At 48.1% G+C, this 21673-nt stretch overlaps 2 protein-coding genes across 6 annotated transcripts in view; one reads left to right on the plus strand and one right to left on the minus strand.

Moving 5' to 3' along the window:
- The window catches only part of POLD2 (DNA polymerase delta 2, accessory subunit), a 31713-nt gene extending 20615 nt beyond the window's left edge, over nt 1–11098 (plus strand). For all 3 annotated transcript variants that reach the window (XM_081891026.1, XM_081891027.1, XM_081891028.1), the window contains exons 7-11: nt 148–228; nt 1748–1905; nt 2757–2884; nt 9091–9192; nt 10742–11098. In XM_081891026.1, coding sequence (XP_081747152.1) covers nt 148–228; nt 1748–1905; nt 2757–2884; nt 9091–9192; nt 10742–10911 — 639 coding nt within the window. In that variant the 3' untranslated portion in view covers nt 10912–11098. The remainder of the gene's footprint in view (nt 1–147; nt 229–1747; nt 1906–2756; nt 2885–9090; nt 9193–10741) is intronic.
- Nucleotides 11099–11102: 4 nt separating this feature from the next.
- The window catches only part of AEBP1 (AE binding protein 1), a 48411-nt gene continuing 37840 nt past the window's right edge, over nt 11103–21673 (minus strand). For all 3 annotated transcript variants that reach the window (XM_081890860.1, XM_081890862.1, XM_081890861.1), the window contains exons 19-22: nt 18422–18761; nt 16449–16588; nt 15592–15691; nt 11103–13237 (exon numbers count right to left, since the gene is read on the minus strand). In XM_081890860.1, the coding sequence (XP_081746986.1) occupies nt 12663–13237; nt 15592–15691; nt 16449–16588; nt 18422–18761 (1155 nt within the window). In that variant the 3' untranslated portion in view covers nt 11103–12662. The remainder of the gene's footprint in view (nt 13238–15591; nt 15692–16448; nt 16589–18421; nt 18762–21673) is intronic.

The following is a 21673-nucleotide window of genomic DNA, read 5'->3' on the forward strand; positions in this document are numbered from 1 at the left end:
CTAAGTTAAATAAATAAATATTTTACCTTTCCTTCATAAACGAAGTGCAGCCATCAATGGCTCAGTTATCCCACTAGATTTCCTCATCCCATTAAAGCTTTCATTCTCTCTCTTCTTTGGCTGACCTTCCTGCATGATCTCATTCAGGCAAAGTACCTGACCAAGAAGACTCAGGCTGCCAGCGTGGAAGCTGTGAAACTGCTGGATGAAATCCTGCTGCAGCTGAGCGTGAGTGCTATTTTCAGAAGTGAGGTGGTGGTCAGGATCTCTCTCAGTCTAGGGTGAAGCCCACGTTCATGCCTGGCTAGCGATTTCTCGGTCACGGAAGGAAAATAATTTGAGCTTCTTGCAGGTTGCTGCTAAGGTATTAATATTAGGCAAATCAATATTAAATACTTTCAAGGTGTGTATATATATATATATATATCTGTGCTGCTTTTTAGCCTCATATAGGGTTCCTAAAGTGGCTCACAGTACCAGCAAAACAGTAACGAGAAATCAATTTGCAAGAAGTACCTTATTAAAAATAGCAGTATCGTAAATGTTAGGGGATCAGAAGGACATCTAATCAAAGCAGGTTTAATGATCTTTCTGAAGCAGGGATGGGGGACATTTGACTCTCCAGATATTGTCAGACTCCAGCTTCCATGACAACCAGCTAGCATAGTCGATAGTTAGGAAGGGATTATGCAAGTTGTAGCCCACCAGCATTTGGGGTGCAGACAGGGTTCCTCTCCCTGTTCTAAAGACAGGACAGGAAGTGGCTGAATGAGCATCTCGAGGATCCTAATTACTTGTCAAGCATTCGTCACATAGCAGTAGGAATCCAAGGAGAGCTTCCTGGGGAGATCTTAATAGGTGGGCAAAAACTTGCAGGAGCAGGTGGTCCTTTAGGTACCCAGGATCCAAGCCATATTGGTCAGGGATGGAGATGTTGCATGGTCCTCTAGGAGTTGTTGGGCTACAACTCCCGGAGCTGATAAGAGTTCCACAATAGTTGGAGAGTCGCAGGTCCCCAAGCCTTGCTGCAAGGCAGATCATATTATCCCCCACACTGCATATGGGTGGACAGAGGTTGAAAGACATTGGTCAGTCTAAGGGCAGTGACCACCATTGGCCGTGGCGGTTGGGACTGATGGACGTTGGAGTCCCAACAAGGTTGGAAGGGCCACGGGAGCCCCATCCCTGGTAGTAGAGCATTAAAGGAAAGAGCACTTCAAAACGGGCTTGGAAACACAAGCCAATGCGTGTTAACACTGTGATATGCTCCGCATAATGGACCCTTGTGAACAGCCGCAGCATCTAAACCAGCTGCAGTTTCCAAGCCACCTTCAAAATCAGTCCTGCGTGTAAAACACAGTGCAGTAATCTGGATTTAGTGACCAGGCTACAGGGTGTAGAGCTGGAGGATTGTCATGCTCAGTGGTCACTCTGAGCACATGCTGATCCCAGGAATTTGTTTTCAGTATCAGAACTGAGCTCACGATCCTGCTGCACAGAAATCCACTCCTGGTTTTCACCATAAGCTCCCTTCACCTCAGCAGCTTAAGTTCCAATGGGGAGGGGAAGCTTTTTGTTGTTGGCTGTTGTTAAACAATTGGGATTCATCACAAATGCTGGTCTACTGCAATTCAGAAATGTACTTGTAGATCCCACTCCTGTCAGAGCCTAGGTTCTTTCCTTGTTGCCTCTGCCCAGCAAGGGAGCTCTTCCTGGGGCTGACTGCCTGCCCGCTTTGCCCTTACAGATGTCTGTACCTGTAGATGTGATGCCTGGTGAGTTTGATCCCACCAACTACACGCTGCCTCAACAGCCGCTGCATCGCTGCATGTTTCCCCTCTCAAGCGCCTACTCCACGCTGCAGCTGGTGACCAACCCCTACCAGGCCAACATCGATGGCGTCAGGTAAAGGCAGTTTTCCTAACTCTTAAGGGAAGCACCGCTGCTGCAAATCAGCATTGCTGTACAGCCGCTTTCAGGTGTTCAGAGCACTTCCATGTGTATTGAGCCAGCGTGATCTAGGGGTCTTCTGAGTAAGGTGACACAAGGACTGCCATTAACAGGAAAGGAGACTGGTGCTGTGAAGTAACTGATAGGCTGGGAAAGTGGGCTCCAATCTTGCACTCTGCTTCCTGTGAAGCCAATAATAATAATAATAATAATAATTTTTATTTATACCCCGCCCATCTGGCTGGGTTTCTCCAGTCACTCTGGGCGGCTTCCAACAGAATATTAAAATACAATAACCTATTAAACATTAAAAGCTGCCCTAAACAGGGCTGCCTTCAGATGTCTTCTAAAAGTCTGGGAGTTGTTTTTCTCTTTGACATCTGGTGGGAGGGTGTTCCACAGGGCGGGCGCCACTACCGAGAAGGCCCTCTGCCTGGTTCCCTGTAACTTGGCTTCTTGCAGCGAGGGAACCTCCAGAAGGCTCTCAGCACTGGACCTCAGTGTCCGGGCAGAACGATGGGGGTGGAGACGCTCCTTCAGGTATACTGGACCGAGGCCGTTTAGGACTTTAAAGGTCAGCACCAATACTTTGAATTGTGCTCGGAAACGTACTGGTGTCCGGCCAGTTGCTGCCTCTCAGCCTACCTCATAGGGTTGTTGTGCACATAAAGAGAGCAGGGGAATTTGGGAACTCATATATGCCACCCTGATTCCTTGAAGAAAGTGTATTAACAGATGCTTTGGTATTCTAGGGTTTGATGTCTTCATTCAGCTTTAAACAGTTCCACTTCCCTCCTCAATTTTAGGTTTTTAGGGACTTCGGGCCAGAACATCAGTGACATCTTCAAGTATAGCAGCATGTCTGACTATCTAGAAATCCTGGAGTGGACCTTACGGATTGGGCATCTCAGCCCCACAGCCCCAGACACACTTGGTAACTTCATCAAGGGAATCTCATGCTGTGTGGTGATCCAGCTGACTCTGTATTGGGGAGGGGGAACAATTTTTATTTCAGTCGGCTATATATGAATAATTTTTGTTAACATTTTATATTGATTGCTTTTTAATGATTGCGTTGTGTCAGGGAACTGCCATCGGAAAGAGAGATGGTGCAGAGGCTCCAGCAGACTCGGAGAGATTCTGCAGCGGAGGAGGGAACCAGCAGGGGGAGAGCAGAAGCTCCGGCAGAAGGGGAGTCGGAGGAGGGAGGGCTCTGGGATACTTCTAGTGAGAATAGTGCAGAGGTAACAAGACCCCCGTTGGCAACTCCCACCCTTCGCCGGAAGCTGTCACGCAGAGAGTCACGAAGGCGCATGTCCGTGAAACAACTTTTATGTTGGCGTAAATTTCGTAGACGCCCACTGTCAGATTCTACCAGCGACTAACGGAGTCACGCCTTGGGAGGCTCCGTTAGTGCCTCGGTTTGGTTGACCAGCCAAACACCAGAGGGATCAAGCTTTTACGCACAAGCAGCTCATTGTCCCATCAAAGCAATCTGACAGACTTTGAAAGCAGCTTGTGCAAGCAGAGGGCATCATGAGCGAACCAGCCGGAACCGCAGGAGCTGGAGCTGGAGCAGGTCCAAGCCTGGAGGAAAGGTACAGGGCGATGGAGGTCCAGCTCGCGCTGCAAACGGCGAGGCTTGAGGAGAGGAGGGCTCAAGATGCGGATAAGGGGAAAACCGCCCCACTTGCCAGAAAGGTGCCTGGATTGGTGCAGAGATTTGGGGGGGATCCCAGGAACTATCAAGCCTTTAGAACGGAGATGCAATATGCTCTCAATCTACTGTTTGATGACTTCACCGATGAGAACTCTAGAGTGGCGTACGTAATTAGCCATCTAGAGGGAGGGGCGAGGGACTGGGTTCGACCCCTGATGGCAGCCAATAATGATATCTTAAAGGACACGAGGAAGTTTTTTCGCGCCATGGACTTGATGTTTTCCAGCGAGATTGAGCAGGGGGTGGTGCGGTGGCAGTTGATGGGGTGCAAACAGGGGAGCCGATCTGTACGTGAGTACTGGACTGAGTTCACTATGCTTATTCATAGACTGGGGTGGGATCTAGCAAGTGAACCTATTCAAATGTTATTTGAAGAAGGGCTCTCTCCGACCGTGAAAGATGAACTTTCCCGGGCGCCCAGGGCGGAGTCTATGGATCAGCTGACTAAATCTGCACTGTCCATAGGAGCGCGCCAAGAAGCAAGAGCTTTGGAAAAGCGGGAAGGAAAGGGGGAACGTTGGAAGGACTTCCGCATTCCAGAGATTCCGGAGCAGTCTTTCCCGCCCGCAGAGCCGATGGAACTGGGAACAGCGCGCGCGCGCGCAGTTTCAAACACCAGTGAAGGGCGGAAGAAGGAGGGAAAGAGTGCCAAGAGATGTTATCTCTGCCAACAGCCAGGGCACTTTGCCAGAGTTTGTCCGCAAAGGAAGGAATGGCAGGGCATGGCGGGAACTGTTGGGGGAAAGGAGGAAGGAGAAATAGAGGAGCAAGTAAAAGCCAACGCCTGGTTGCCAACATCAGGGCACAGCAGCCAGGCCAGGGAGTAGTGAATGTGCCCACGCCGGAACCTCCAAGACCAGCGCTTGTGATAGAGGTGTTGCTGGAACTGTCAAACGGACACCCACTAAAGATAAAAGCGCTATTGGATTCAGGCAGCTCCTGTAATTTCATGAGTAAGGAGTTTGCTGCTGAACACCAGATACAAACGCTCCCATTAAGTAAGCCTTTGCAAGTAACCACGATTGATGGGAGGGAACTGTTGGGGGGAGAAGTGAGCCAACAGACTGTACCAATGATTATGAGGGTGGCAAGACACACAGAACTGATAGCGTTTAATGTAGCCACCTTGGGAGGAGCTCCCATCATTCTGGGAATGAGCTGGCTGGCACTACACGATCCGCTAGTAGGCTGGCATCAGAGGGTGGTTTCCTTTGGTTCAGCACATTGCCTAGAACACTGCAAGGAGGGAGAGGGTCAGGCAGGGGCCAGAGCCACTCTAGCAGGGATGGAAGTGACTGACAAGGGGAAGGTGCCACCACAATACGCTGATTTGATTGACGTCTTCAGTGAAAAGGAAGCAGATAAACTGCCCCCGCACAGACCCTTTGACTGTCAAATCACCTTACTCCCAGGAGCACAATTGCCAGTGGGCAAGCTGTATGCCATGTCAGACCGTGAGATGCAGGAGTTAAGGGAGTTCATTGACAAGAACCTCAAGCGAGGTTTCATCAGAGAGTCACGAGCGGTGGGGGGCAGCCCAGTGTTCTTTGTGGACAAAAAAAACATGGGCAAACCCAGGCTTGTGTGTGATTTCAGGGCCCTAAATGCTGTGTCAGAACCAGTGACTTTCCCTATGCCCAGAATTGATGACATTCTGACACGGGTGAGAAAAGGGAAGATTTTTACCAAGCTGGACCTTAGGGGGGCATATAACTTGATACGTGTGAGGAAGGGGGATGAGTGGAAAACCACTATGTTCACCCCCTTGGGAGCGTTTGAGTACCTAGTTATGCCTTTTGGATTACAAGGGGGCTCCGCCTGCTTTCAATCATTCATGAATCACGTCCTGGGGCCATTGCTTTACAAGAACTGCGTGGCGTTCTTAGATGACGTCCTGGTGTACTCAGAGAATGAGGAGCAGCATGTGCGAGATGTCAGAGAAGTACTGAGCAAACTGCGAGAAAATCGGCTGTGGGTGAAACTGGAGAAATGCCAGTTTCATAGCAGGGAGGTGGAATTCCTGGGGTACCGGTTGTCTGACAAGGGGTTGGCTATGGATCCCAGCAAGGTTCAAGCGGTACGGGAATGGAAAACACCAAAGACCAAGAAGGACGTGCAAAGGTTCCTGGGCTTCGGAAACTTCTATAGGAAGTTCATCAAGAACTTTGCCCATTTAACAGCGCCCATCACGGATTGTCTTAGCAGCAAGAAAAAATTTGCTTGGACGGAAGAAGCGCAAGGGGCATTCAAACGCTTAAAGGCAGCGTTTGCGTCGGAGGAGCAACTTTTGCACGTGGATCTACGGCAACCAATGCGAGTGGAGACTGACGCGTCAGACCGAGCGGTAGGGGCCGTGCTTCTCCAGCCAGGGAAAGATGCGTCTGAATGGAGACCGTGTGCATTCTTCTCGCGGAAGTTGAACAAATCCGAGAGGAACTACACAGTATACGACCGAGAACTGCTCGCCATTCATGAAGCATTCCGGAGATGGCGGCACTTGCTGATTGGGGCGCAGCACAAGGTTCAAGTCCGGACTGACCACAAAAATCTGGAGTACTGGAGAACAGCCCGAGTGCTGAACCAGAGACAAGTGAGATGGGCCCAGGAGTTCTCCAAATTCAATTTTGAGATTCGTTACGTGCCAGGGTCCGAGAACGTAAGGGCGGACGCTCTTTCCAGAAAGCCTGAGTACTTAGAGGGGGAGGGCGCGCCGGAAGCAAGGCACGTAATCCCTGAAGACCGCTGGGTGTGTGGGGCGGCTTTGGTGGGGCAGAAAGAACTGTTAGAGGGTACGGAGAACGACGAATACGCCCAAGAGAAACTCAGAGAACTCAGGAGGACAGAGGAGAACACAGGGGGGTTTGAAGAAAAGAGTGGGGCGTTGTATTACAAAGGGGCACTGTACATACCCGATGGGGAACTGAGGGGCAGAGTACTCAAGCAGTTGCATGATAGCCCCACAGCGGGGCATTTTGGACAGCACAAAACCATGTGGTTGGTTACCAGGGAGTTTTGGTGGCCCAAGGTGAGGGAGGATGTACGGGAATATGTCGGGTTGCGACAGGTGCCAGCGAGCGAAAGGGGAGAGGGTGGCGCCAGCGGGGCTCTTACAACCCTTACCCACACCAGAAAGGCCATGGGAGGCAGTCTCCATAGATTTTATGACGGACCTGCCAAAATCCAAGGGCAAAACGGCGGTCATGGTAGTGGTAGATCTATTAACTAAGATGTGTCATTTTATAGCCTGTTCACATGCGGTCACAGCGGAGGAAACCGCCAAGTTGTTCGTAGAGCATATTTTCCGGTTGCATGGCGCCCCCTTGAGGGTGGTCAGCGACAGAGGGAAACAGTTTACTTCCAGGTTCTGGAGGAAACTTATGAGCTTACTGCACGTGGAAATCAATTTCTCCACTGCCCGGCACCCGGAAACAAATGGGCAAGCGGAAAGGGCAAACGGGATTTTACAACAATACCTGAGGTGTTATGTAAAGGACCGAGAAAATGATTGGGTAGATAAGTTACCTCTGGCAGAATTTGCCTACAACAACGCTGAGAACGTGTCCACAGGGCTGAGTCCCTTTCTGGCAAATTATGGGTGTCATCCCAGGGCATTTCCAGGAGAAGGAGGGGAGAGGTGGAGTGTGCCGGCGGCGGAACATTTTGTTGAAGAGATGGAAGCCATCCACCGTCAGCTACAACTTAACTTAGAGAGAGCCAAGGAAGAATATAAAAAGCAAGCAGACAAAAATAGGAGGGAAGGTGAAACTATAAGGGTGGGAGACCGGGTGTGGCTATCCACCCAGGGACTACCTTTCAAGGGGGGTTGTAAGAAACTGAAACCCAAAAGATTGGGACCCTTTGAGGTCATACAGCAGGTGAACCCAGTAGCATTCAAACTCAGACTGCCCAGTCACATGAAATTGCACCCAGTATTTCACAGGTCATTACTGTCGCCGTACCGAGAGGGACGTGAATGGGGGGGAGAGCGTGAGAGAGAGGTCTCCCGAACGCCCGTGATAGAAGAGAGAGAACGCGACATGAACGTGGCAGGAATCATTGATTCCAGGTGGAAGGGGGATCAGGTGGAATATCTGGTAGAATGGGAGGGGGAAGTAGAGTCGGAAAACACTTGGGTACCCGCTGAGGTAGTCAATGACGAGGTTTTAATAGAAACATTTCATCGGCGTTTCCCAAAAAACCCGCAACCAGTGGCACGATTTAGAAGGGAACACTTTGGGACCACCGATGAGGAAGGAGAGTTTGGAGGGTTCCCAGAGTCAGGGGTGGGTGAGGAAGCCGACTCCGACGAAGAAGAGGAAGACGGGGAGAGAGACGGTACGCCATGGTTAGAAGTGTTTGAATCCTCGGACGACGAGGAGAGTTCCTTTAGGGGCTTTCCGCCCTCACCGCCAGTGGGAGAGGAAGCGGGGGGTGAAGGGGGCCCTGAGGGGGAGGTAGATGTCAGGGAACTGCCATCGGAAAGAGAGATGGTGCAGAGGCTCCAGCAGACTCGGAGAGATTCTGCAGCGGAGGAGGGAACCAGCAGGGGGAGAGCAGAAGCTCCGGCAGAAGGGGAGTCAGAGGAGGGAGGGCTCTGGGATACTTCTAGTGAGAATAGTGCAGAGGTAACAAGACCCCCGTTGGCAACTCCCACCCTTCGCCGGAAGCTGTCACGCAGAGAGTCACGAAGGCGCATGTCCGTGAAACAACTTTTATGTTGGCGTAAATTTCGTAGACGCCCACTGTCAGATTCTATCAGCGACTAACGGAGTCACGCCTTGGGAGGCTCCGTTAGTGCCTCGGTTTGGTTGACCAGCCAAACACCAGAGGGATCAAGCTTTTACGCACAAGCAGCTCATTGTCCCATCAAATGTTGTTTTCTTATCTGTGGGGTTTTTTGCCCCCAAATTATTTTTATTCATTTTCCAAATTATTAGAAATCGAATCAAATTACTTTAATACAATTTCTTAAAATCAGGTTTCCCGCTCCTTTTGCAAAACATGTCGATTCTGATCTGTGTTTTTAATATGTATGTGGTTATAGTTCATTCATAGACATGAGCTGCTTTGGGCGTTCTGTGAGCAGAAGAGTATATGTATAGGAATGAAATACCTATATATGAATGATAAAGAATTTATTAGTTGGCTTCTCTCTCTCTCCAGTTTTGGATACACGATAGAAATCTAGCCTTTTAAAAAATGGGCGAGGAAGAAGACAGTGGTCTTCAGCTAGCGGCAGTTATCTAACATGTTTGCTTCTTTCCCCAAAACGCATGATTTTGGGTGGTGTGTATTGATGGTCAGGTCCTACCAGCCACCAAAAATCTTGGCTCCTCGCAGATTTTTTGGTTTCCTATCTCTTTTACTTCTGTCTCCTGATGGGCCATTCCTTTAAAGGCACCCGTTTACTTGTTTTTCAGGCTGTTACCCATTTTACAAGACTGACCCCTTCATCTTCACTGACTGCCCTCACGTCTATTTCTGTGGGAATGCACCGTCCTTCAAATCCAAGGTTGCTGAAGGTAAGGCAGTAAAAACCTGGCTCCCAAGAAAGGTCCAGACCTTTATAGTCTGTATCCTTTCTGGCTTGAGACCTATTCAAAGCTCCTTCATTCATAGCGAGTTCTGCAATAATGTTGGTGTGTTTTCACATCGGAGTTTTGGTCCTTGTTCACTCTTGTTCAACTTAAGACTAAAGAAATGTCTTCTGGGATTATAGGATCAGCCTGAGACGTTGTGTTTTTTTGTTTTGTTTTTTTTACCAGGCACAAAGTGCTGTTGTGATACAAATTGAGTTCTGCTGGAAAATTTGCCTAGGCAAAAAAGGCTGCTCGTAGCCACTCTTATGTGTTGGGTCTCATCCAACTATAGCACTGGGCAGGTTTATCCACAACTGGTGTACAGGCCCAGTAGTTTTTTGGAGAGCGTTATGATGTGGATGGGATGCTTGTTTCTGTTTAATTCCTTCATGTTGAAGTAATAATTCTATTGAATTTCTGTCCACTTTACAGAGCCAGTACTTAGGGTGGCATTCAGAGAAGTACTTCGTGCAAGGGCTTCTGGCAGAGCAAGTGGAACTTCCTCTCCTCTTCCCTTCTCACCCCTAAATCTGTTCTGGGGCAGATTTGGGGAGCGGGGAGGGGCTGTTCCCTTGCACAGCCAGGTGCCCTTATGTTAATAGAGGTAAAGGTAAAGAGACCTCTGACCATTAGGTCCAGTCGTGGCCGACTGGGGTTGCAGCGCTCATCTCACTTTATTGGCCGAGGGAGCCGGCGTACAGCTTCTGGGTCATGTGGCCAGCATGACTAAGCCGCTTCTGGCAAACCAGAGCAGCACACGGAAACACTGTTTACCTTCCCACCGGAGGGGTACCTATTTATCTACTTGCATTTTGACGTGCTTTCGAACTGCTAGGTGGGCAGGAGCAGGGACTGAACAACGGGAGCTCACTCCATCGCAGGGATTCGAACCGCTGACCTTCTGATCGGCAAGCCCTAGGCTCTGTGGTTTAACCCACAGCGCCACCCGTGTCCCCTTATGTTAATAGAACTACTTTATTGGATAACACTGCTCATCTTGTATATAAGAAAGCTTGCTTGTTTGTTCTGCTCAGTATTGTCCATTCTGACTTCCAGCAGCTTTCTGGGATCTCAGGCAAAGTTCTTTATTTCCCGTCCCTTGCAGCTTCATCCTTCTTAACTGTAGATGCCAGGGAACAAACCTGTTAACTTTTTGCACACAAAGCATGAGAGCCAGTATGGTGTAGTGGTTAAGAGCGGTAGTCTCGTAATCTGGGGAACCGGGTTCGCGTCTCCGCTCCTCCACATGCAGCTGCTGGGTGACCTTGGGCCAGTCACACTTCTTTGAAGTCTCTCAGCCCCACTCACCTCACAGAGTGTTTGTTGTGGGGGAGGAAGGGAAAGGAGAATGTTAGCCGCTTTGAGACTCCTTAACGGGAGTGAAAGGCGGGATATCAAATCCAAACTCTTCTTCTTCTCTTCTTCAATGGACCACAACACCAGGCCCTTCTGATTCATTTCATTAATTAGTTTTCCTTTCCTGCCTTGCCAGGTGCTAACGGTCAGAAGGTCTTGCTGGTGACCCTCCCTGATTTTGCCACCACACAGACGGCTTGCTTGATCAATCTACGTGACCTCACCTGCCAACCAGTCAGTTTCTCTGCCTTTGGTGCCAATGAGGAGGAGGATGACGACGAGACAGTAATAGAGACTGGACACTGAGAGACATGTCTGATATCTTACTTCTTCCCTGGAGCTTGGAGCCGTTGTTCGCCCCCCCCCCCAATGAAATTTCCTGGATATTTGAACCTATGGTTCGTACAGAGGAATACAGTGAAAGATATCATCCATTTACTTGATTGTGAATTCCCTGCAATTTTTTCATACACAAATAAATGCAGAACTCGAAGTGCTTCCTTTTTACATATAACTCACTTTATTCATATAACAAGAACTGTTGGGAAGCCAAAAGTGATCAAGGTGGCACTAGACCTGCCTCCTGGGCAGCTGTGGCCTGGGTGCCCTTTATTGCTGAACTTGGCAAATTTCCATTTCCCCTCCCTTGGCTGCTGAAATTGACAGGCTTATTAATGGGAAAACTGCAAATTCGGTTAGATCAGGGTGGGGGAACATGCAGCTCTGTAGCTGTTGTTGAGATACCAAGTTCCATCATCCCTGACCACTGACTATCCTAGCTGGGGCTGATGGGAGTTGGAGTCCAGCAGCAGCTGGAAGGCCACATGTTCCCCACTACAGGGTGAGAAACTGTAGCTGGAATAACTGTTAGAAGATCGGACTGTACCTTTTAATAAAGAATCTGGTAGCTCCCATGGAATCTTGGACATTGCTTTGAAAGCTATGAAGATTCTATCCCTTATGGAGAAGAAAACCTTGGGCAGGGGAGTTCATTTATCAGAAACATTTAAGCTTGGCTGGCACGATGTACTTGGAGCCTCAAGTGGTACATCTGTTGCCGCCCTTCGCTCCAATATTGTAAGAATATTGTTCCAAAGCTGGAACAAGCCCTCTGAATTCTGCACACACCCTTTCCCAAAAATAAAGGCTATGATCCAGCACAGTGATGTGATACTTGCAACCTACAGATTTTTTTAAAGAGACAAGTGCATATGCAACTGTGTACTAAATTGTGGCTAAGGGTATAAATCTGAAGATACATAATGCCACCTAATGTTTTTTTTAATTCTAATGCATTCAGGGCAGGGAGCATGGAATTCTGGGTCACTGGCTGTTGGCTGGGTTTGCATTCATTCCCTCCCTATTCCTCAAATCTCATGCCACGCTTTTAAACTGGGATAGCCAAAGTAGTTACCCCTAGGTTGGATCTCAATTCCCATCTGCCCCGGCCAGCATGGCCTTGGCTACCCCTGCTACAAAGAGTGCTATTCAGGGCAAAAGCGAGGTGGAGGAAAGAACACCTCAACACAAATGAGCTTCATGTAATCAGCTGGGGGAGAGGATTCTGTTCTTGGCCTATTTTCTGTTTCAGAGCCCAGCTCAGCTACTCACCTCCGTTTCCCATTTGGCAAATGTTAGGTTGCTGGAGCATTGGACCGATACCCAAGCGGAGTTGTTAACCCTCGAGATGTGTGTCTTGAAAAGTGGCGGAAGGCAGGAATGGGGAACCTGTGGCCCTCGAGACGATATTGGGCTGCAGCTCCCATCAGTCTCAGGCAGCCCAGCCCAGTAGTCAGGAATGATGGGAGCTGCTGTCCAACAACCACCTGCAGAGACACTGGTTCCCTGGCCCTGGGTGTAAATGCTAACATAGCCTGCTAAATGGATTTCTTGGTGGGCATAGCCTGCTAAGTGGATTTCTCAGTAAATTCTAAAAAGCAGGTGATGATGCCTACTGTACTATGATAATCCAACTATAGGCATCTGCTCCAGGGAAATGGAGTGAGGAGAAGCTTTGGGAATGTCTTCAGAGTGTTCTTGGCCTACAGTCATAGCAGCTAATCGCCAAAGTTCACGGTGTACGTCTCTGCCGTAGTCATGGGGAAAGCGGTGCCCGTGGTCTCCTCCCAGGTCTCCTTCTCTGTTATGTCGTCGGCTACTGTCTCCCACTCAGTCACAGTTTCTGTGTAGACTTCCGTTTCCCAGGTGGTGGCAGTTTCGGTAGTGGGCGGCTCTCGGCTCCAAGGCGGGAGCGTGGTGCTGCTGAACAAGAAGGGGACCTCTGTGGTTGGGAGCGTCGTGGGAGGAGCGCTCGTGGCGGCGTTGCGCAGGCGGTTGCGCATCTGCTGGCGCAGGCGAGCTCTCTGCCGCATCTTCATCCTCCAGCGCAGGCGCTCCCTTTGGGTCATGGGCCGCCCCCCCGGCACAGGTCTTCCGAGGGGCCTGTTCCCATTCATGGCCATGATCTCTCGGATGCGCTTCCAGTTGGACCGCGACAGGATGAAGTTGCACTGGGTGGCTCCGATGTCGTAAAAGACGCTGCAGGTTTTGACGCTGGGGTTGTAGCCCTCCGCTCTGGCTGTGACGCGGTATTCGCCTGGGTTCAGGATGCGCCAGTAATCCCCACCGCTTGCTGAAACAGACAAAGACATGCAGCATTTGACGATGATTCTGTACAGGAGAGGGATTTCCTAGTTCAGGGGTCAGGCGTATACTCTGGATACAGAAAGGCTTAGGTTCAATCCCTGGCATCTCTATTTAAAACCATCTCAAGTAGCAGGTAATGTCTTTCTGCCTGGGACCCTGGGGAACTGCTGCCAATCAGAGTTCGCGATACTGGGCTAAAAGACAAATGGCCAGTCCTGGTTGATGGTAGGTTTCTGTGCTCCCATAGCATAGTTTTGGTGTTTCCATCTTCCCATGCAGGCAGATAATGGGGAGAGAGATCTATAGCAGAGGTGGGCACCTGTGGTCTTCCAAATCCTACTGGACTTCGGTTTCCCTAAGTCCCACCTACAGTGGGGGGGGGGAGTATTTGATCCCCTGCTAAATTTGCCCGTTTGCCCTCTGACGAAGAAATGACCAGTTCATAATTTTAATGGTAGGTTCATTGTAATTGTGAGAGATGGAATAACAACAGGAAAACCCCCAGAAACTCAGAAGACAAAAGTCAGAGATTGATGTGCATTATAATGAGTGAAATAAGTATTTGATTCCTTTGCAAAAGATGACTTAGGTGTCCTGTCCCCTTAGCAGAAAAACACCCCCAAAGCATAATATGTCCCCCGCTATGTTTGATGGTGTTCTTGGGGTTGTAGGCAGCACTCCTCCCTCTCCAAACACGGCGAGTTGAGTTGATGCCAAAGAACTGGATTTTGGTCTCATTTGACCACAACACAACCTGTTTGAAAAGATAAGAAGCTTGGGATTCTCCCCGCAGATCTTGATAGCGGCAGGATATGAGAGAGCCAAAAGTCAAGTGCTTCAACGCATTAGGGACATAGAGTTGCAATGTCATATGGGCAAAATGGATAAACATGCCACAATTGGAGATTTTGGGAGAGGGTTTTCACCTGCAAAGTATCTTGCTGATTTACAAATACCTAAGTACAGACACTCCTTTACCCTGGCCAGATTTAACGTTCTGCCCTCTGCCCTGCTGCTAGGCAGATATGAGGGCAAACCATATGAGTCACGTGTTTGCCCATGTGGCTCATCGGAAGTGGAAACAAGTCTGCATGTATTGCTGCACTGTAGTTACTACGAGGATCTACGCCTGACCTTTATTGCCCCAGTTCTACAAAAGCTTAAAAATGAACCAGAACTCCATCGTATGAGAGCCTTGGTAGAAGATAAGGTTCCTGAAATTATGATCAATGTTGCCAAATTCTGTGTAGCCGCTATTAGGCGCAGGAAACAAGAGCTTTCCAATGTCAATATGCAGGCAAAGGCAAATACTTAATTTTATTTATGCTGTCTAATTCTAAATTGCTGTTATGGCCTAATCTGTATTGAAATTGTCCTTTGTTTTTTCCGGTGTTATGCTTCGCTGACTAGCTGTACGAGTTAATCTGGTCTGTGACTGTTTAATAAAATTTGATTTGAACACTTTCACCCATTTCTCTGGGTCATTCAGAATCAAATACTTATTTCACTCATTATAATGCACATCAATCTCTGACTTTTGTCTTCTGGGTTTCTGGGGGTTTTCCTGTTGTTATTCCGTCTCTCACAGCTGCGATAAACCTACCATTAAAATTATGGACTGGTCATTTCTTCGTCAGAGGGCAAACGGGCAAAATTTAGCAGGGGATCAAATATTTCCCCCCCCTCACTGTAGCATGGCCAACAGTCAGGAGTTATGGGATATTGTAATGCAACAATATCTCCAAGGCAGCACGGTCTTTGGGCATTTAAAATGGAGAAAGTCATGTAATAAAGCTTAGCAGGCTGAAAGCTAAGAGTCCTGCACACAAAACACATTCTTCATGAATGAACCTGCGTTTTGAAGTGGGCGGGTGGCTGGCAGGAGCTATTTGGCAGAGGCAGGAATAATTTTAAAGCGGGCTTTGTTCCTGATGTTTTGTCAGCACTAAGGCCAAGGTATGCCAAGTGTTCTACAACAGGGGTGGGGATCCCTTTTGAGTCTACAAGTTGCATATGTGTAAGTCACAGGAATAGTTCGGCCAGGGCCCACACGTGCCCAGGCCAAGAATTCGCAGCGCAGGCAGCCATGGTGAACAAAAACACACCTGCAAGCCTCCTGAGCTTTGCAAAGCGGTTGTGCCAGTGATTTAGAAACTGGAGAAAGCTGAAATGGATTCTTTCTCTGGTTCCCCATGTTCAGCCCTCTTCCTTTCCCAGTTACTGGGATGTCGTGCACCTATAGGTTTGCTGGCTGGGCTGCAGGCCAGTTAACGTATGGAAGATCCATCTACCTGTTTTCTGTTCATTACAAGGTGGCTGCACATCCCTACCCAGACATACCTGTTTGCACGTCATGGTTGATCCCCACAACAGAGATGGAGGCATTTGCAATGGGGTCTCCCTGCTGATCTGTCACTGTCCCCTTAAGGCCCCGATGTATCTGCAAGGAGGAGGAGATTTCAGGCAGCTGGATTATTTTCAAGTCCCTTATATCTTTTCTAAAACAACAAATTGCAAGGCTGCTTACATAAGTCCATATCCCCGTAAAATGAACCATCCATACAAAGGAGGGAGACCAATAAGCGGAGGTAGGTCTGGCTGGTGAGGAGGCAGGAATGTCCCCCTCCTGCTGCGACAAGCTTCCCTTTGGTCTTCCAGAACCAGTAGAGGCATGAAGAGGGTGGAGGAGACATTAGCTTCAAGCAGGCTCAGCCTCAGATTGCTTGGGGAAAACTCTGGAGAGGAGGGGACTTAGGCAGCCATGGGGAGGCAGGGACCTTCAGCCTCAGCAGCTACTGAGCTCATTAGGCCTGACACTCCAGTACAGACCCTTTTTTTCTTAATAAAGAGAACTCCCAACGTGCTCAGTGCGGTTACTGCTGGCTCGCTCCTGTCACCAGATATGCCAGAGGCAACATCAGAGTTTCAGGACATGTTTCAGCCAGGCAAAAACACTCGGAGTATGAAGCAGGGCCAGTGAGGGTGTGTAGCCTTGGGAGAGTTCCAAGGGCCAGTCAGGAAGGCCTGGGGGGGGGGGGACATTCAGCCCCAAGGCCTGAGGTTCCATACCCCCGTTTTAAAGTCAGCATTAACTTTAGTTCCCAGAGTGCTCCGGGTGAGTTGTTTATTTGCCACCCACTCCACATTGCTCAGGGGTCCTGACCTCCCATCATCACCACCCCCAAGCTGGACCTTACCTGTTCCATGAATGTCAGCAATGATTCCTTGTTGTTTTCCCACTCTTGCGGCAATTCACTTTCATGGGGGAACTTGTCGCACCCTGGGTAGATGGACAGCTCCAGGCAGTTGGTGTGGAGGTAGCTGAAATCATTCATGGCTGCAAGGACATATGGAAGAGGATATATTTCCGAGATGTGGTGACAGCCATTAGCTTAGGTGGTTGTAAAGAGGGGATTAGGTGGCTGTGAAGAGGAGCTCTATGCGGCCTAGGACCCATGTACTTACGGGACCGCCTCTCCTGGTATGCCCTGCGGAGGACCTTAAGGTCCACAAATGACAACATTCTGGAGGTGCCAAGTCACAAGGTGGTTAGGTTGGTCTCAACTAGGGCCAGGGCCTTTTCAGTACTGGCCCCACCTTGGTGGAACGCTCTGTCACAAGAGACTAGGGCCCTGGGGGGCTTGACATCTTTCCGCAGGGCCTGCAAGACAGAGCTGTTCCACCTGGCCTTTGGTTTGGACTCAGTCTGACCCTTATGTTTCCCTCCCCTTATGGTTTTGACTTTTAAAATGAGGCTGCATTTTAAATTGCATTTTAACCTGTATTTTAAATTGTGGTTTTTTCCTTTTTCTTTTTTTTCTTATTATGTTTTTACTGAAATTTTATTGATGTTAGCCGCCCTGAGCCCGGCTCTGGCCGGGGAGGGTGGGGTATAAATAAAATTTATTATTGTTATTATTATTATTAAAAGGTAAAGGGTATCCCTGACCATTAGGTCCAGTCGTGGCCAACTCTGGGGTTGCGGCGCTCATCTCGCTTTATTGGCGAGGGAGCCGGCATACAGCTTCCGGCTCATGTGGCCAGCATGACTCTGGCGAACCAGAGCAGTGCATGGAAATGCCGTTTACCTTCCCGCCGGAGTGGTACCTGTTTATCTACTTGCACTTTGATGTGTTTTCGAACTGGTAGGTTGGCAGGATCTGGGACTGAGCAACGGGAGCTCACCCCGTTGCGGGGATTCGAACCGCCGACCTTCTGATCAGCAAGTCCTAGGGTCTGTGGTTTAACCCACAGCGCCACCCGCGTCCCCATGCCCCATTTTTAATTGCTTATAAAACAGAGAACCTTACATGGCTTGGCTTTCGTTAAAAAAACACCCGAAAATGCTGTGCCATTTGGCTGGAAAACGCCAAAGTTACAGGCACCAGAGGACAGGCTGGTTTTCTACTGTGAAGCGAAATGAGACACTAATGAATGGGAAATAAGAGGAAACATTTCTAAGTGCGCATCCCTATCCTGCACATCCTTACTATCCTCAGGGACTCAGATTATGCCCATAGGTTGTCTCCATTCATCCAGAGCTATTCCACCTGGCTTTCAATTTGAACTTAGCCTGATCTTTTATTCCCCTTCCTTCCCTCCCCCTCCCCTTTTTATGAAGATTACCTGCTCTGGGATCCCACAGCTAATTCTCCCCTGGTCTCCTCATTGGCCCAAATAGGACTAATTTAGCCAGCTAGTCTTGGTGATCATCTAATGTTTATCGGATGGATTTTCTCCCTAAATTGATTTTTGAATTCTGAATTTATTGTTATTCGCGTTTTATACTGTATTTTATGCTGTTTTTTGTGGCATCAATTAAGTGTTTTAAATTTGTTGTTGGCCGCCCTGAGCCTGGTTTTCTGAACCGAGAAGGGTGGGGTATTAATAATAATAATAATAATAATAATAATAATAATAATTTGCTGGGTAAGAGGGGCATGTGTCCAAGTTCTGGTGGAATCATTTGTTCTTTTGCCTGCTGATGTAAATAAAACGCTGTTTAGATAGAAAGAACAGTGTGTGGACTTTTGCCTTCTTCTCACATGGAAGCAACTGCTGCTAGCTCTGCTACTGCCTGGAAGAATTTTTGCACAGAGGAAATGTGCCGGACAGGCAGCAACTCCAAGATGATGATTATCCCACCTCTCCCCCATTCTTCAACACTTACTGCCCACCCGAGGGTGCCACTTGGCGCCATTGACGATCCCCATCCCATTGGTCATATCCTGAGAATGGCAACCTCCCCGGAAGGTATCGGTCATGCTGAGGTGGGCCGAAGCATAGGAAATGGCCAGCCATCGGAAGATGGCGTGGTCCGGGGTCTCCCTGGTTTCCGGGTTCTCCTCTTCGTAATCATCCAGCACTGGAGGTGCCACTTCGTTTTCATTGACGGGGCGAGCCATGTCATAGGGATAGGAGACGAGCTTCTCCCCACCGTGGAAGTTGGCGCCAAGGACAAAAGGGTTCTTTTCCATCCAGGCCATGATGGCTTTCACCTCCACTGCCATCTGGAGGAGGGAGAAAGGAGAGGGAGAAAAGGGAGAGCACACAGGACAGGTGTGAAGGGCGGTAGTTAAAGTGGGGCCAACAAGCACAGAAATTTGTAGCTCAGGGGCAAAGCACATATTCTGCATGCAGAAGACAACCGCAGGTTCAAGCCCTGCCACCTACTATTTTATTTCAGTTTTAGTTTCTTATTTATACTTTTCAAGTTTATACATTCCATTCGTTTTGCAATCAATTTGACGTTCCAAATTTTTACTTTCTTCCCCCTCTTTCTGTGGTCCCTTAAATTTATTTCTTAATATCTTCTGCATATCCAAATTGAGTTAATTTGCTCATTTAATTATCTACTGTAAATATATACTCATAAAACTGCAGGTTATTATACTAATCCTGCTAATGCTCTTATGTGTTTATTTGTAAATTTATCTGTAAATCTGTAAATTTATCTCTAAAAATTCAGTAAATCATTTCCATTCTTTTATAAAAAGCTTGTTATCTTGATTTCTTATTCTTCCGGTAACTTTCACCATTTCTGCATATTTCATAAGTTTTTGTATCCATTCTTCCTTTACTGGGATTTCTGCTTCTTTCCACTTTGGGGCAAGTAACATTCTTGCTGCTGTAGCAGCATACATGAATAAATTTCTATACAATTTAGGTAGTTCTGTCCCTACCATTAAAATAATCAGGTGGCAAAGTCTTTTGTGACCATACCGAGACACAGCCAGTCGAAGGTAGCAATGTTCTTTATCTGTAGTTAAAGTACTGTTGTGCTGGGTATTACGGCTGTATCTCTGCTTTTATAATACTGTTGTATTGTTTTTAATGCAAATAAATAAATAAGCACTCACACACATAATCAAGCTGTGGCCCAGATGGGATAGGGATCAGGTCACTTCCTATTAATTAATTAATTTGTTTGATTTGAAACCTGTCCTCCGGCAAGTTTCCAAGCAACTTGCAAAAAAGATAAGATTTCAAAAAATTAAAGCAAAACAAGAACATTAACACACCCTAACAAAAAAGCAGTGAGTAGAATTAAAGCAAGCACAATTTTTCAGTGAGCACTGTATTTTTACCCGAAGATTTTATTGTTGTTGTTGGAAGAACCAGTTCTAAGATTTTGTTGTTGCAGAAAGAAGAGGAATTTTAATTTTTGGCATGGCAGCTTTAATCGGAAGAACACGAGGCCGCTTACAGAACAGGGAAATTTCTGGCTTAAGCAACAACATCTGTGCTTCTTCCAAAAAAGTCTCAGTGCTCCAAACTCTGCCTGATCTGCCCAGCTCGGCCCACCCAAAAATTATCCATGTCAAGGTACAGTGGTACCTCTGGATGCGAATGGGTGTGACGCATGCGTGTGACGTCATTTTGAGCATTTGTGCATATGCGAGCGGCGAAACCCAGAAGTAACACTCTCCATTACTTCCGGGTCGCCGTGGAGCATAACCTGAAAACGCTCAACCTGAAGCATATTCAACCCAAGGTATGACTGTAGTTGTTTTCCATATATATATATGTTTGCACGTAGCACTAAAACGAACTTGGCACAAACAAGCAAACATTCTGCTGCTATGCTGTGCTGAACAGAGCCATTGTTGGGCTTAGTGTGTCAACCCACGAGGGGCGTAGGAAGGGGGCCGGTGGGGATGTGGTCAGGGGCATAGGAAGGGGGGGATGTGGTCCACCCCTTGTGTAATCCTTGAGGGGGTGACAAAATGGCACACCGTGGGGAGGTGGTACTTACCGCAGAACCTGGCCTGCAGCACGCCCGAGCCACACGTCTCTGCTGGGAGTGATGTGGTGGCTTAGGGCCCAATGCTGGCCAAAACAGTAGCGTGGGGCTTGCGTCCACCAGACAGACTCCGTGGGCAACTTGCTGGGGTGCCCCCATGGGCGGCTCGCACCTCCCCCACTGCTCTGGTTGCCGGAGCAACTAGGTACACCCCTGCACCACACCCCAGGCTCGTGGCTTAGTTCTTTCCAGATGAACCATGAGCTGTTAACCAAAGTTCCCCTAAATGTATCCATTTGCTAATAAGTAAGCCAGTGCAATGCCTTTGAAGACCAATTCAATAGATAAAAACCAACACTGGGGAACATTTATTTTTTCATTTTCTGTTGCATGAGATTTTTCAACTGTTCTTATACTGTATGTTCTGTCAATGCTGGTTTCAAATCTGAAATCAATTTTCGTGTACATGCTATAGTTATCTTTCAATTTCTGACTTTTGCCAATATGTCATATTTACACTGGGGATAAGTGGACACTGAAACGTTGATCTACGCTAACCACATGGTAATTATTGTTCATATCCAATGCTATATAAGTCACTTACAATTTATACTCATATTGTACTACTTTGGCTATGTGTTTAATAAAATATTGAATTCTTGCATTGTGAAAAACAAAAATTATGGTGAAAAGTGAAAAGCATGAATTGCAAGAAAAACCCTAGAGCTTACAGAACAAAACCAACTTCAGATATGAAATCAGCACGTTGAAATTAGGTTAGAACAACTGCAGGTGTCAATACAACAAAAATTTTGTTTCCCAGTGCAATCCACCAAGGGGGAGTAAAAGGTAAAGATAAAGGGACCCCTGACCATTAGGTCCAGTCATGGCCGACTCTGGGGTTGCGGTGCTCATCTTGCTTTATTGGCTGAGGGAGCCAGCGTACAGCTTCCGGGTCATGTGCCCAGCATGACTAAGCCGCTTCTGGCGAACCAGAGCAGCGCATGGAAACGCCGTTCACCTTCCCGCTGGAGTGGTACCTATTTATCTACTTGCACTTTGACCTGCTTTCGAACTGCTAGGTTGGCAGGAGCAGGGACTGAGCAATGGGAGCTTACCCTTTTGCGGGGATTCGAACCACCAACCTTCTGATCGGCAAGTCCTAGGCTCTGTGGTTTA

This window comes from Podarcis melisellensis (assembly GCF_964234715.1).
Source record: "Podarcis melisellensis genome assembly, chromosome: 15".
Taxonomy (NCBI): Eukaryota; Metazoa; Chordata; class Lepidosauria; order Squamata; family Lacertidae; genus Podarcis; species Podarcis melisellensis.